Source organism: Nothobranchius furzeri, chromosome 14, assembly GCF_043380555.1.
Source record: "Nothobranchius furzeri strain GRZ-AD chromosome 14, NfurGRZ-RIMD1, whole genome shotgun sequence".
Classification (NCBI taxonomy): domain Eukaryota; kingdom Metazoa; phylum Chordata; class Actinopteri; order Cyprinodontiformes; family Nothobranchiidae; genus Nothobranchius; species Nothobranchius furzeri.
The window spans coordinates 33,443,947-33,459,244 of NC_091754.1; the positions used below are offsets into that span (position 1 = coordinate 33,443,947).

Here is a 15,298-nt window from a genome sequence, read left to right on the forward strand (position 1 = left end):
GTGTGTGCATGGTTGTTTGTCCTGTGTGTCTCTGTGTTAACCTGCGATGGACTGGCTCTCTGTCCAGGGTGTAACCCGCCTATTTGCCCGTTGACTGCTGGAGATAGGCACCAGCCACCCCGCGATCCTACGTGGACTGAAGCGGGTTCAGAAGATGGATGGATGGAAACAGGTGCAGTTACAGCAAACAGCCACCGGAGGGCAGCATTTTCTCACCTTCTCTTTATTCCTTACTGCTGTTTGTGGCCAGCAGAGGGCGCAAATTTCCCATTCTTTTAAGGAAAAATCTGTGTTTGGAAGAAATTAGTGTTTCTACTAAGGATGTCTTTTACCTTTACTAATACAGGTTCATCCCCTTCAAATCCTCCTCCTTCTCCTTCATAATATTATAATTCCCAAAATGTGTATTAAAAAGATTAAGATTTTTTAGGCTTTTTTAAGACTAGGAGGCTAAAATGTTCTATGCTGATGGGCTAAAATTGAATGCGTGCAGGCTTCCTGGTGGCGCAGTGGTTAGAGCTGTTGCCTTGGTCTCAGTAATCTTGTATTCAATTTTGAATGCGTTATCTGTTACCATGGCAACACAAGGAACTACATATCACTTTAACCAAGTCTCATAGGAATGAATATTAAAAAGCTGAATATTGAGCCAATATCAGACTCCTGTTTTTGATTGTGTTGAACTATCTGTACTTAAAACTAGAAACACGTTCAATTTGATTGACCGTCAGAAGGTGGGAAAGTGCCCCGCTCCCTCCCAGCTCCCTGATTGGTTGAGAGAGGTCAATCATCTTCTGGCTAAATGGAATTACACACTCACGCATGTGAGACGTCAAATCGATCAGCTTGGCCTAAGGAATCCATCCATCTAATATAAATCCATACATGCTTCTATCCAATCATCCATCCATCCATCCAATAAACCATCTAACATCCATCCAACAATCCATCCGTTATTTCATTCATCCAACTATTCATCCATCCCATATCAAATCTGAACATATGTAAATCTATCAGTTTCAGATATCAGCTAATATTTCTAAATTCACAGTTCAGCCAATTGTAAAAATGTACCCGTTAAACTATTCTCATTCAAATGCCAGCTGTTTAACATTTCAAATTTTGAGTTTTTAATAAATGTTCAAAGATTAACGTTTTCTGCTGTTTAGCATTTTTATCCATTCTCCACCTATATTCTGAGCTTTATTACACTTGTTGGTGATTTTTGCTTCTAAATCTTTAAATTCTTTCAGCTCATTTTGACAGTTTAGCTTAGTTTCAGCTTCACTTCAGCTATTCAGCAGCTTCAGCAATCCGTTTCTGAATTCGGCTTATGCTACTCATTTCGCAGTTCAACTAAATATAAAAATTAAACTGTTAAACTAGTCCTACTCAAACAACAAGTGTTTAGACATTTTTGCTGTCCAGATTTTTAAATAATGTTCAGATTTCAGTTTTCTGCTGTTTAGGATCGTTTTCTCCGTTCTTCACTTTTTGTGCTTTATTTACATTTTGGTGCTTTTTGCTTCTAAATCTTTCAAAACATTCAGCTCATTTTAACAGTTTTGCTTTGTTTCAGCTTCAGCAATTAGTTTCTGAATTCAGCATATGATGCTAATTTCACAGTTCAGCTAAATGTAAAAATTAAACTGTTAAACTAGTCCTACTGAAATAACAGGTGTTTAGACATTTTAGCTGTCCAATTTTTTTAAACAGTGTTCACAGATTTGAGTTTTCTGCTATTTAGGATTAGTTTTCTTGATTCTTCACTTACTTTTTGTGCTTTTTTTGCTTCTTAGTGCTTTTTGCTTTCACATCTTTCACTACATTCAGCTCATTTGACAGTTTAGCTTAGTTTCAGCTTACTTCAGCTATTCAACAACTTCAGCAATCAGTTACCAAATTTAGCATAAACTGCTAATTTCACAGTTCAGCTAAATGTAAAGATTAAACTGTTAAACTTGGCAAACTGAAATAACAGGTGTTTAGACATTTAAGCTGTCCAGATTTTTATACAATGTTCACAGATGTAAGTTTTTTTTTTTGCTATTTAGCATTATTTTTCTCTATTCTTCACTTACTTTTTGTGCTTTATTTGATTGTTGGAGCTTTTTGCTTCTACATCTTTCAAGACATTCAGCTCATTTTGACAGTTTTGCTTAATTTCAGCTTCAGTTCAGCTGTTCAGCAGCTTCAGCTTACAGTTTCAGCTATCCAGCATTCAAACAGCATTTGTGCAATAAATGCAATTTTTCTAGTTTTACACTGTTGTCTCTTCATGATCTGGAGGACCTAGTCAGGTCCATGAAACCCTCTTGTTCTCCAGAGGACCCCCTCCCACCAAAACTACTAGTTGGGGCTCTTCCTGTGCTGGCGCCATTTATTCTGGAAATCATCAACAACAGCATTTCGACTGGAGTGTTTCCAACCACCTTTACGAATGCAGTTGTACATCCTTTACTGAAAAAAACTGGCCTGGATCATACTGATTTTTCCAATTATCGTCTGATTTCCAAACTCGTTTTTATCCAAGATTATTGAGAAAGTAGTTCACACTCAATTTTCCAGTTACTTAGGAGATCATAGCCTCCTCGATCACTTTCAGTCTGGATTTAGATCTCAACACAGCACAGGAACTGCACATCTTCGTGTATTAAATGATATCCTGGTGGCAACTGATTCTGTTTCCCATGTCCTGTTACTCCTGGACCTCTCTGCTGCCTTTGACACAGTGGACCATGACATCCTACTCAAAAGGTTGGAGATGAGGTTGGGGTTCACAGGGATCCCAATTCATCGGTTCAGATCATATTTGTCAGATAGACAATTTAGTTTTCACATTGACAGTTTTTCCTCTCCATCTACTCCACTTCGCTGGGGTGTGCCTCAGGGTTCGATTCCAGGACCACACCTATTCTCGATTTACTTATTGCCATTGGGGATGATTCTGGCAAACCTTGGAATACGTTATCACCTTTACGCAGATGATTGCCAGATTTATCTGGCTTTAAGTAAACCTGACTCAACACGTCTCCTTGTTGACTGTATTACTGCAGTTAAAGGCTGGCTGTCGGAGAACTTCCTTTGCCTTAACGAAAACAAGACTGACACCATTCTTTTTAATCCAATAAATCCAAAGCATGCACCTGGTGACTATCCTCTACCGTTTTTAAATCTTAAATCCTGTGTACCCAGTCTGGGAGTGAAACTTGACTCTGATTTGTTAATGAGTTCACAAATTAACTCTACAGTCCAGTCCTGCTTTTTCAACTACGTCACATCTCGCGCTTAAAGTCAATAGTCAAACGACCTCAGCTGGAGTCTGTTGTTCACGCCTTTGTAACTACACGGTTAGACTATGCCATCTTACTACTTGCTGGTGTCAGCGTCTCAGCAATCGAGCGTCTACAGAGAGTGCAAAATGCGGCAGCTAGGTTCCTGACAAACACCTCGAGAAGCTGTCACATTTCACCGGTCCTTGCACGCTTGCACTGGCTGCCTGTTAAATACCGCATCCAATTTAAGGTTTTGACTTTTGTATACAACATTCTGAATGGTCAAGCCCTGGCTTATCTTTCAGAACTGAGAAAGCCTATGCTTCAACCAGAAACCTGAGGTCTGCAGATCATTTGCTTTTGTGTGTCCCAAAAATGAGGTATAAATCTCGTGGAGAGCGGGCCTTTGCATTCACTGCTCCTAAACTCTGGAATGCTTTCCCCCTTAGTGTTCGACAGGCCTAAGAACTGGGTCGATTTAAGTCGGTACTGAAGGCCTTCTTCTACCATTTAGCTTTTATTCAATGATCTAGCTATTAGTGTTTTTACGTTTTATTGTGACTCTGCATTTTATTGTTGTATGTTTCTTTTACAATTTTTTAGATTTTACCTCTTACCTCCTATGTGTCTTTTATCTGTTTTTATCTTGGGGTTTGTCCTTTTTACTGTACAGCACTTTGGTCAGCTGTCATGCTGTTTTTAAATGTGCTATAAAAATAAACATGGTATGGTATGGTACTTCCCAAATATGGAAAACGTTGTCTGATAGGAAGATGTTCTGAGGTGATTTGTTTTTATTTTCATGATGACATTTCAGAATCTACTCCAACATTAACAGTTTACTTCTGTCAATTTTCTCAGTGCTGCCCCCTGCTGGCACATCAGAGTTTGGAGCACTGAATGAGGTTCCTGTTGATTTCAGCTACGCTCCTGCAACCTGAAGAGAGAGAATGATCATCTCTGTGAGCGTGTTGAACCCAGTTTTATTGTCCACTCACACATCAGACTGACCTGATAAAGCCATGGACAGACGGAACTCATCGTTCAGGATCTGGAGAACCTCCCTCACGCCCTCCTCCCCCTGAGGCGTCATGCAAAAACAACTGTCTAGCTCTAAATGTTTAGCTTGTAGATTAACACAAAATAAATGTAAAACAAGGAATTCATGATGGTGCAAATTAATTAGCAGCAATGGGCTGAGTCTAGCTGTTAGCTTATCAATTCTGCAGGATCTAAACTATGTCTCTGAACTGAGGCAATCCAGATGCCTTCTACATAGAAACCCATTTGGAAATAGGTAAAATATGTGTCAGACATGATTTTTGAATGAGAAACTTTCTTTTCTCAAGTCAAACAGGTGTTGTTTCCCTGCAGAGATCATGAAAACTGGGAATTTTGTGGAATAAAAGTAAAAAAGAAACTGTTTCTCATTATTCTAACACCAGGGCTGTCTGTGCATCAGACTGCCAAGGCCTTTTGTCTGTATTTAGTCATGTCACACTGCAAACACACAACCATCAACACTGTTGTCCTACCTTGTATGCAAGGCCCCAGACTGCAGGGCGACCAATAAACACACACTTGGCCCCCAAGGCCAGTGCCTTCAGTACATCACTTCCTGTCCTGATCCCCCCGTCCAAATAGATCTCGATCCTGCCCTGCACTGTGTCCACGATCTCTGTCAGGGCGTCGATCTGTCAAACACACCAGGAAACACAAGCAGACATGAACTAGCAGCTCTCCGCGTAACTAATCTCCAATGACTTTCTACAAAATGTGAGAATCGTGGCTAAAATGCAGGCGAACAAAATTAAGACCAAAATGTGCACATCTGTTTGCATCTGTCCCATTTGACCTAGCCATGCGTGCCATTCATTCCAGCTGAACATCATCTCCTCTCCAACAGTTACATCCCTATGAGATGCTGGTTCAACGCCGAGTCCGTTCTGGTTTGGTTTCTGTTATGATGTGTGTGAGGAGTGTGTACCGAGGCTGGGCCTCCATCCAGCTGTCTCCCTCCATGGTTGGACACGATGATACCCTGGACACCGTGCTCCACAGCCAGCTCAGCATCCTCCTTGGTCAGGATGCCCTTGATGATGACGGGGAGGCGGGAGATAGACTGCAGCCAGTAGACATCCTTCCAGCTGATAGAGGGGTCCAAGGTGTTAGCCGGTATCCCATACTCCTCTGCGACACGCGTCTCCTGCTTGTAGTGGGACATGTCCCGTAAGTGTGGACCCATGAGCAGTGGTTGCAGTGTTACAGACCAGTTTAACAGCATTTACTGTATATTTGAGTCTGAAGCATCTGAGGTTTTATATTTATGTTTAACTTACAATATGTAAAAGTCCATGAGTCTTCTTCACAAGCAAAAGTGTTGGTACCCTTTGGTCAAAAAAAGAAAAACCCACAATGGTCACAGACATAACTGGAGTGATAAACAATAATTCTAGGAAATTTAACCAACATAAGTCAGACATTGCTTTTCAACAATGCTTCAACTGACATGTTTAAAAAGAACTAAACTCGTGGAACAGGCTTGGACAAAATGATACCCCTAACTTAACATTTTGTTGCACAACCTTTTGAGGCCATCACTGCAGCCAAATGATTCCTGTGGCTGTGTGTGAGACTTCTGCACCGCTCAGCAGGTATTTTGGCCCACTCCTCCTGAGCAAATTGCTGCAGTTGCCTTTTCCAGACGGCACATTTCAGCTCCTTCCAAAGATGCTCAATAGGATTGAGGTCAGGACTCGTAGAAGGCCCAGGGTACCCGCGGGTCCTTAAAAAGTCTTAAATTTGCTTTTCCAAATTTAAGGCCTTAAAATCCTTAAAAATTACAAATAATCCTTAAATACAGTTTCCAAAGGTCTTAAATTACCAAAGACCCAATAAACAAGATTCTTTTATTTCTATTAAAAAATTGTGAATTTCTAGTTAGTGTTCAGCATTTTGGGTGTATGATGTTCAATTCAATTCAAAAATACTTTATTAATCCCAGAGAGAAATTGATTGGCAAGCTGGCATAAGCAGAACCGTACACATTCAGTTGGTTGTGAAAGGGGGCTATTTTTAGATGAGCACATTAGCTGGTTAAGCTAGTGGGAGCTTGCGCCATGGGGAAGTGCAAGTTTAATGGTAACTGGATGGCTAATCCCATGTTCACGACGTGGTTAGCACCAGTTCCAGGTAATAGCTGGAAATTATAGCTTAAATTTAATTTTAAAAATAGCTTAAATTTGGTCAAAGTGGCCTTAAAAAAGGTCTTAAAAAGTCTTAAATTTAGCTCCCTTAAACCTGCAGATACCCTGAAGGCCACTTTAGAATAGTCCAATGTTCTCCTCTTGGGTGTTGTTAGCTGTGTTTTGGGTCGCTGTTCTGTTGCGAGACCCATGGCCTGCAACTGGGACCAAGCTTTCTGACACTGACCAGCACATTTCTCTCTAGAATCCCTTGATGGTCATGAGGTGTCATTGTATCCTGCACAGATTCAAGAGGCCAGATGCAGAAAAGCAGCCCAGAACACAACAGAGCCTCCTCCATGTTTCACAGTAGAGACAGTGTTCTCTTCTAGATATGCTTTGTTTTTCCATCTGTGAGCATAGAGATGCTGAGTCCTGGAAAAAGTTCCATCTTTGACTCAAATGTCCAGAGGACAGTCTCCCAGAAGCTTTGTGGCTGGTGAACATGTAGTTTGGCAAATTCCAGGCTGGCTTTTTTATGATTCGTTTTCAACAATGGTGTCCTCCTTGGTCTTCTCCCACGTGGTCCACTTTGGCTCAAACATTGACGATGGTGCCATCTGACACTGATGTTCCTTGAGCTTGACGTTCACCTTGGATATCTTGAAAGTTTTTCAGGGCTCTTTCGTTACCGTTCAGATTATTCGTCTCTTTGCTTTGTCATCAACTTTCCTCCTGCAGCCATGTTCAGAAAGGATGGCTACAGTCGCATGGATCTGAAATTTCTGGTCACAGAACATCTAGCTGCTTGGAGATGGTCTTATAGCCGTACCCTTTAACATGCTAGTTTATAATTTTCTTTCTAATCTCCTGAGACAACTCTTTCCTCCACTTCCTCTGGTCCATGTTGAGTGTGGTACACACCATGTCACCACACAACACAGTGACTACCTGGAGCTCCATAGATAGGCCCACTGACTGATTCCAGGATAATAGACTCCTGTGCTGCTAACTAGTGGGCACACCTTGAATTAACATGTTTGTTATACTTTTTCAGACCTGTTCCATGACTTTATTATTCATTGAATAACTCAGTTGAAGCATGGTTGAAAAGCAATGTCTGATTTTCATTGGTTAAATTTCGGAGATTTTTTGATTTAGTATAACTTTTGTCAGATTCAAGTGATTTCTGTGACCATTGTGGGTTTTTCTTTCATTAACTGAAGGCACCAACAATTTTGTCCACTTCTGTAAATGTCACCAAAGACCCGAATGAACTGAATTGATGGTTGTTTTACAGCACTAACATTAGGTAGCTCCTCCACTTGCGGGACCAGTTACCCGAGGACTGGACTGGTTTGATAAATGACCTTTACCTGGAACATCCCTTCAAAGTTCTTGACCTTGAGATGTGGCGGCAGCCTGAACTGATTGCGGATGTCGTTTCTGCGCTTTCCTGTGTAGGGGACGTCAACGGTGAGGACCAGGGCCTTGTAGCCCAGCGCCTCAACTCTGTGCACCAGCTGCTCCGACAGCTTCCTGTCCCGGTACACGTACAGCTGGAACCAGCGGTACCCATTTGGAGCAGCAGCAACAATCTCCTCCACCGAGCAGGTAGAGTATGTGCTGGTGATGTAGCAGGTGTCCAGAGACTCTGTAGCTGTGGAGAGAAATTCTTATTTACTCATAAATGATTAATATACTGCTTTTCTTCAGCCTTTGGTGGATCGTTTACATCTGAACATGTGTCTGCAGCTGGAGGTCTTGGAATCTGATCTCAACTCTCAAAGAACTTCTGTGACTAAGCTGTTTTTTTCTTGGATCTTCTCAGATTTCCTCAGACTTTTCTGTTGTCTGTTTTCTGACTGCATTTGAACCTTTGCATAAAAAACACAATAACTAGCAACTCTTGTTCTTGTTTAAAAAAATCATCAAATAACCCTGCAGCATAATAATCCCCCCTGGGCTCAACGTAAGGAGGTAATCTACCCGTATGCATTCAGATTGTAACGTGCGTGTGATTCATGAGCTCATCCATGATCACAGAGGTGGCTGCAACACTGCCATCTAGTGGTGAATGTGTGAACTGTCATTAGCTCTTATCTCAGAAACCAAATCAGTAAACATCTATCTATCTATCTATCTATCTATCTATCTATCTATCTATCTATCTATCTATCTATCTATCTATCTCAGCTGTGTCTGAGTGAAGTGCACAGTAAATGATGAACTAGGTAGCTTAATGAAATTAGACTGAGTTTAAAAAAAGTAGGCAGTGAAGAAAGCCTTAAGAACGTCTCAAGAACCTAAGTAAACAAATAAAATGTAAGGAATCAAGAGTTGGGGCAGACTTTTGCACAGAGCTGTGTTTTTGGTCCCCACCTCGAGCTGTCGCCACCTCCCCTTCATGCCAAGCCAGGCAGTGAAACGCTGTGGGAGCAATCCCAACAGGAAAGCTGATTTCTGTCCCCAGCACGGTGGTGCGTGTGTCACTCGCCGATACGTCCCGCAGGATCCGAGGCCTCAGTCGGATCCTGGTCATACACAGGAAAACTACAGTCACACATCACCTAAGATATACATCATGTTGTTTCTTTACGTGTTTTAGTTTAAAAATACAGACATCAAAACGTCTGAGATGGAAACAGGCTGGGAATGTTCGACTCTCTTGTAAGTATCTTTCCAGGAATTTAACATGTCATGTTCAACCCGAACCAATCAGAGCAGCAACCAAAGCTTGTTGTAGTGAAACACGAGACCCTGGCTGTGTCTTTATGGAGACACGAAGACAGCTGATGGAGCCGTGGGTGTCACGCTGAGGTTTGGAGGAGTTGGACCCAAAATGCAGATATTCAGAACAACATGAAGCAGGAGCGGATGTGAACGAAAACATTCCTTTATTAGGATGAAATCAAACCAAAATAGAGTCTAAACGGGCACAAAGCCAAAAAAAAAAAAACCCTAGAAAGCCTGGAGACCTGGAAAACCACGAAGGAGGGGGGACAAAACAACGCTGACACGAACAATGGACCAACACCATATTGAGACGCAGACAGGGTTATATACACAAGGGCTGGGTGATTAGGGAATTGTGCACAGGTGGGACCAATAAAACAGAGGAGGAGCACAATGGAGCAGGGGAGGAAACCAGACCTAAGAATGGGGAAGGGAGCAAATGAACTAGAGGGAGAAAACAGACTAGATAAAACACTTTACAGAAGACTAATGATAAAAGGTGTCTAAGGGAAAAACCTAGAGAGCCTGGAGGGGGTTGGAGGGCACACAGGGACACTGAAACCTGGAGGGAACACCTCAGGGGAAAAAACCTAGAGAGGGATGGAGAACACAAGGAGACACATGAGGGGAACCTAGAGTGGGCTGGGGAACACAAGGAGACACATGAGGAGGGATGCAGACAAGGAGACACATGAGGGGAACCTAGAGAGGGATGGAGAACAGAAGGAAACACATGAGGGAGACGCAGGACACAGACCATGACAGTGGGAGCAGAAGTCCAGAAAATCATGACTTGTGGAGAAACTCCTAAAATAGTTTCTCCAGTTAATCATTATGATCCGACCCAACGAGGCAGGCTGCACAGCAGAAGTAAAGATCTGTTGCAATGCTGCAAAGTCCATCAGAAAGGTGATGGGCAGCCCAGCTCAGAGTAATCTAAGGCTTAATGTGTCCCCAAAAATGTTTAAACATGAACATTATGCCTGAACACATTTAGGGGAATTCTGTGAGACAGTAGTTGTTCTACTGTAACAAAACTCATTGCAGAGGGGGTGGAGCATCCTGACCTTTTGAATGCCAGCAGGTTGTCATCTCTGGTGCAGCACTCGTCTGCTCCGGCGGCATAATAATCCCAGGTGGCCTTGGAAAGATGCTCCTTAGCGTACTCCTCAAAGTCTGTGAGGCACACCATGGCCATCTCTGCACAGCGCACTCCCTCTCTGTGGGACCAGAGGGCAGCAGCTTTCAGACCCCCTCAGGAAATAACATTTACTGGATTCTCTTCCATATTTAACCCCTTATAGGGGACTCATTGAAGTTTTTTAATTTTTAAATTTCAACCCCAGGGTGTTATTGTAACCAAAAGTTTACCAAAACCAAAGTTTATTTCTGTTGTTACAATTTTCAAAAATATTTATTTTCATGCAGAAAATCAGAGAAAACAAATGATCAAAACTGGATGTTGGCCCTGTTCTGGTAAACAAAACCCCAAAATAAAACACATGCACAAAAGCATTACTTTTGAACAACATAGATAATTATAAGACACTTTAGAATGATGTAGCTAATTATAGACCATTATATCCCTGTTCAAAAATACAGAATATCACAATTATTAAACAATATAGTATATTTTATAAAAACAGATTACTGTAGAATATTTTTGTTAAGTCATTGAAGAATAGATACCATTTCTGATCAAATATAAATTATTATAATATTATAGAATATTTTATATTTGAGGATCTGCCTCAATGCCATCTTCCTCCTGTTCATCATCATCACTGATGGAGAGATTAGTTGACACAAAAACTGTCTTCTATTTTCCAGGGAAATCTTAGTTTAAAACTGCAAAATATGTTCAATATCATAATTGTTACTATTAATGTTACCATGAATATTAATATTATGTCTAAAAATAACAGATTTTATCAAAAAATAGACATAATTTCTTGTAGTTATTCAGGGCGTATGTTTAAATATGGCAGATTTGATTTTCATGCTAAGATTTCACCAACTTCATTGACTTTAACATTTACTACACATGTATCCTTATTCAGCAAAACTAGTCAACCTGGTGATGGGAGAGTTTCATAAACCTAGCATGGTTAGTTTTAGAGATCTGACCGTGAACATGAGAGGAGACTGAGGAGTTTTCTGGTTCTGCAGACACACCAATATTTGGCGCCTTATAGCCCCACACTGATTGGTGGAATGGCGCCATGGTGCAAACTGTGACTAGCTTGATCTCTGATGATTGTTGAGTGAAGTCCTGTAATCCTAAGAGTTTGTGAAAAGGCACACCGACATCATTTATGATGTGAGCGGAAGTGTCTAAACATAGACGTTGGGCCTGTAAAGGGTTAAGTAGATTTTTGACTGAATGAGCTCCAGAGATTAACACAAACAGCAAAATCAGATGTTTTCTGGAGCATTTTCACCAGATTAGAGTTAGAACAGAATCGCCAAACCAGCAGGTGAGGTTCGGAGTAAAATATCGTCAGACTTACCTTAAGCGATGAACAAAAGCTCTCGCTCTCGACTGGTGCAGCAGCCAGAACACTAAACTGAAACTTTAGCCAGTTCAGTCAATCAGTAACTCACCAGCTGGGCCGCTGCACTTTGACATGGAAGGAGCTGCTTTAGGTGTATTTACCACAGTTGAGTTTTTATCAGACTTACAGAGAACAGCTGAAGCCTCTGACGGTGCAGGAGGAGGCCCCTGCTGGTATTGTTAACACCAACTGGAAATATGCTGATGGTGAGTTTAGCTGTACTGGGAACAACTGGAGTCTGCTGCCATGGGGACAAAACCAGCTTTGTTTATTTACACTTTATTGTTCTGCTTCATTCACAAGATTCAAATTATTTAGATAAATTAAAATAAATAATTTTGTTTCAACAAAAACAAAACCCAGTTACCTTTTGTGTCATTAGATTAAATGCAGCAACATTTGATTTTTCTTTGAAATTTAACATTTTGGATATAAAACGTCTTTATATTCCCTTTTTTCTCTTTTAACTCAATAAAACTAGATAATGATGATGGTGGTTTTTTTGTTTCTTAAAAAAAACATAACGTTTTTAATTTAATTGAGATAAAACATAAAAACATGTTAAACATTTAATAAAATGTAATGCATTAGTAGAAAAATAAAGAAATTTTAAACAACAAAAGAAAATAAAGCTAACTTATAATACATTGTTTTATATTGCATTATGAATAAACTAGTAAATTGGGATTGGATCGAGTATCTCTACTCAAACGTCTACTAGCATCATATTCTATGACTGTCATGGCCGACCGGCCTCTGCAGCACCCTCTGGTTCCCATTTTTGAGAAAGGAGACCAGAAGGTGTGCTCCAACTACAGAGATCACACTTCTCAGCCTCCACGCTAAAGTTTACTCCGTCTCTGTAAGAAGGTCTTTTCATCGCTGGGCCAGTTTTTACTAACTAATATAAATGTCAGCACTCAAGTGTAGTCCCGATGTCAATGAAAGCAGTAGTGGTCCAGCCAATACTGGAGAAGACGGGCTCTGACACGTCTGTTGTTCTACCTATAGACCTATTTCCACCTCTAAGTTGGTGGAGAAGGTTGTCTATCAGCAGTTGGTGTCTTATTTAGATGGAGCTGATATGTTTGAAAATTTTCCATCTGCGTTAGGCCTGGGCACAGCAGTCTTCTCTGTTGATGGTGTCATCATTGTAGCAATGGATCAGGGTGCAGCTGTGGAAATGCTGTTATTGGACTTAACGGCAGCTTTTGACACAGCTGACCGTGACATTCTGCTCTGGAATGGTGGATGGGGATCACTGGGTCGGCTCTTCACTGGCTGCGGTCGTATCCTCAGGGTAGGTTTTGTGTCATGGTGGGTGAAGCCTCGTCTCCCTGGGAGGACCTGCGGTAGGGAGTCCCACAGGACTCAGTCCTTGGCCCACTTATCTTTTCCCTTTATTTACTCCCTCTGGGGATCCACCTACGCTAGCATGGCGTTAAGTTTAATCTGTATGCAGATGACTGCTAGATTTATTTTCCCCTGTGTCAGGGGACAGGAGGCTCTATTTCCATTCTGCTGACTTGTTTGGATGGCTGCTAGTTATTTTCATGTGAATGAAGGTAAAATTGAGCTCCTCACGTTCCTCCCTACTCACAAAGTGACTGAGGGTGCTGTTACTGGTTCTGACCTTCTTTCACCATATCAGAAGTCAGTTGTCACTAGACTGGGGGTGGGACTGGACTCAGAACTCAAATCTCACATTAATTTGGTGGTGAGGTGATGCTTCTTTCATTTGCACCGGCTAGCTAAAATCAAGCCCATGTTGTCTAGAACTCATCTTGAGTCCGCACTTCATGCGTTTGTCCTACCCAGGCCTGATCATTGTAATGCGCTATATGCTGGACTGATGCAGACAGTCCTGAGATGGCTGCAATTGGTCCAGAACTCGGCAGCTAAAATCTTAACTGGGATGAGGAAAAGAGAACACATTACTCCTGTACTGGAGTCGTTGCACTGGCTTCCTGACTGTTGACTTGTTTGGATGGCTAAATTATCAGGCTAAATTTAAGATCTTATTGTATGTTATCTGGTCCCTACGGGGTTGTGACCCTCTTTGGCTGTGTGGTTAAAACGACACATCCCTTCACGATCTCTTTGTTCAGCTGAGGAGGAGTGTGTGATTGTCCGGCCTTCTAGACACAGAACAAGAGGGGAGTGGGCTTTTCCGGTTCTAACCGCTACTCTCTGGAAAGAGTGGCTGCTGGCTATAAAACAGTCTCCATCACTGGATGTTTTTAAGACTCAAGCTTATGTAAGCTGATGTTTTTAATCCTTACATTGATCTTTTTTTTGCTGTTTTATTGTAGCTTTTCTTTCTTTTTTCTATGATCTTGTTGAATGGGCTGTTTAGCAACTTGGACTCCTGCAAATGTAGTGGAAGGTGCTTTATAAATTATAAATGACCCGCGCTTGTATAGCGCCTCTCAGAGTAAGGACTCCAAAGCCCTTTATACTACAGTGTATTATTCATCCATTCACACACTGGTGGTGATGAGCTACAATGTAGCCACAGCTGCCCTGGGGCGCACTGACAGAGGCAAGGCTGCCGAGCACAGGCACCACCGGTCCCTCCGACCACCAGTAGGCAAGGTGGGTTTAGTGTCTTGCCCAAGGACACAACAGCAGAATTATCTGTCCGGAGCCGGGATTGAACCTGCAACCTTCCGATTACTAGACAACCCGCTCAACCTGTTGAGCTACTGCTGCCCCGATAAATAAAATTTGATTGATTGAAGGTAAAGGAGAGAAGGATAAAAGTGGTTTTAGTCCTGGCCATGGAAATACAGCTCCTGAGGTGGGTGGATTCCCAGCTCGGGTCACTTCAAGAGGACATTAAGTATCTCTGGGTCTTGTCGAGGTCAACAAGCAGACCGGGCCAGCTTCACCAGAATCAGCAGGGTCACTGGAGGAGAGCCAAGGGGGAGGTGTTTTTATTTTATCCTCTCTGGCCTGGAAACATCTCAAGGTCCCATCAGAGGAGCTGGAGGCTGCAGGAGCGAGGATGTTCGGGCTTCCTTGCTGGGACTGCTGTGTCTGAACCTGAACCCAGATGAGTGGCTGGTGATGCTACTGGGCCTGTAGTCCCTAAATGAGCTCTGACTGTGCGTGAAGCTGCTGGAGCATCCAGGACAGCAGCAGCAGGTTGTAGTTTAGATGTAAACAGCAAAGGTGAAGTTTACGTGTTAATATATTCACAAGTGTGTTTTAACAACCTTTAAAAACACACGTTTATCCAGGCTGAAAACACACAGGTAATTACTGTTTGGTTTTGATTTTGTCAGAGTATACTCACTGGTTACAGCTGCACATGGTTTATCAGGACTGCTCATAACCTTCTACCAGTCTGGAGACGAAACAGAGAACAGGTGTTAAAACAAACTACAGCTGCTTCTGACGGTGAAACTGTTACAGCGTCCTGATCTGAGTGGGTCCAGTTACGATACGTCTGAAATATTCATATCATGTTCCTTCATAAAAACTGGAATATAGAATCTCTTCTTAGCTCTAAATCAATGTTGTGATGAGTCCAGGCAGAGGTGTA

The 15,298-nt window shown here is 41.9% G+C and overlaps 1 protein-coding gene across 3 annotated transcripts; it reads right to left on the reverse strand.

Annotated features, from left to right (window-relative positions):
* Positions 1 to 4,051: 4,051 nt before the first annotated feature.
* Positions 4,052 to 15,070, reverse strand: hao2 (hydroxyacid oxidase 2 (long chain)). 3 transcript variants are annotated; one of them, XM_054746600.2, is made up of 8 exons: positions 15,050 to 15,070; positions 10,264 to 10,416; positions 8,843 to 8,994; positions 7,837 to 8,120; positions 5,263 to 5,481; positions 4,811 to 4,969; positions 4,287 to 4,356; positions 4,052 to 4,212 (listed from the first exon to the last, which is right to left on the reverse strand). In XM_054746600.2, exons 1-8 carry the CDS (start codon positions 15,064 to 15,066, stop codon positions 4,157 to 4,159), a joined length of 1,110 nt encoding a protein of 369 aa, XP_054602575.1. In that variant the 5' UTR covers positions 15,067 to 15,070; the 3' UTR covers positions 4,052 to 4,156. The 3 variants fall into 3 exon arrangements, with proteins under 3 accessions (XP_054602575.1, XP_070400180.1, XP_015821323.1); XM_070544079.1 differs by having other exon boundaries at positions 5,263 to 5,484; positions 15,050 to 15,069; XM_015965837.2 differs by lacking the exon at positions 15,050 to 15,070 and adding an exon at positions 11,707 to 11,848 and having other exon boundaries at positions 5,263 to 5,484.
* Between the last annotated feature and the right edge of the window lie 228 nt (positions 15,071 to 15,298).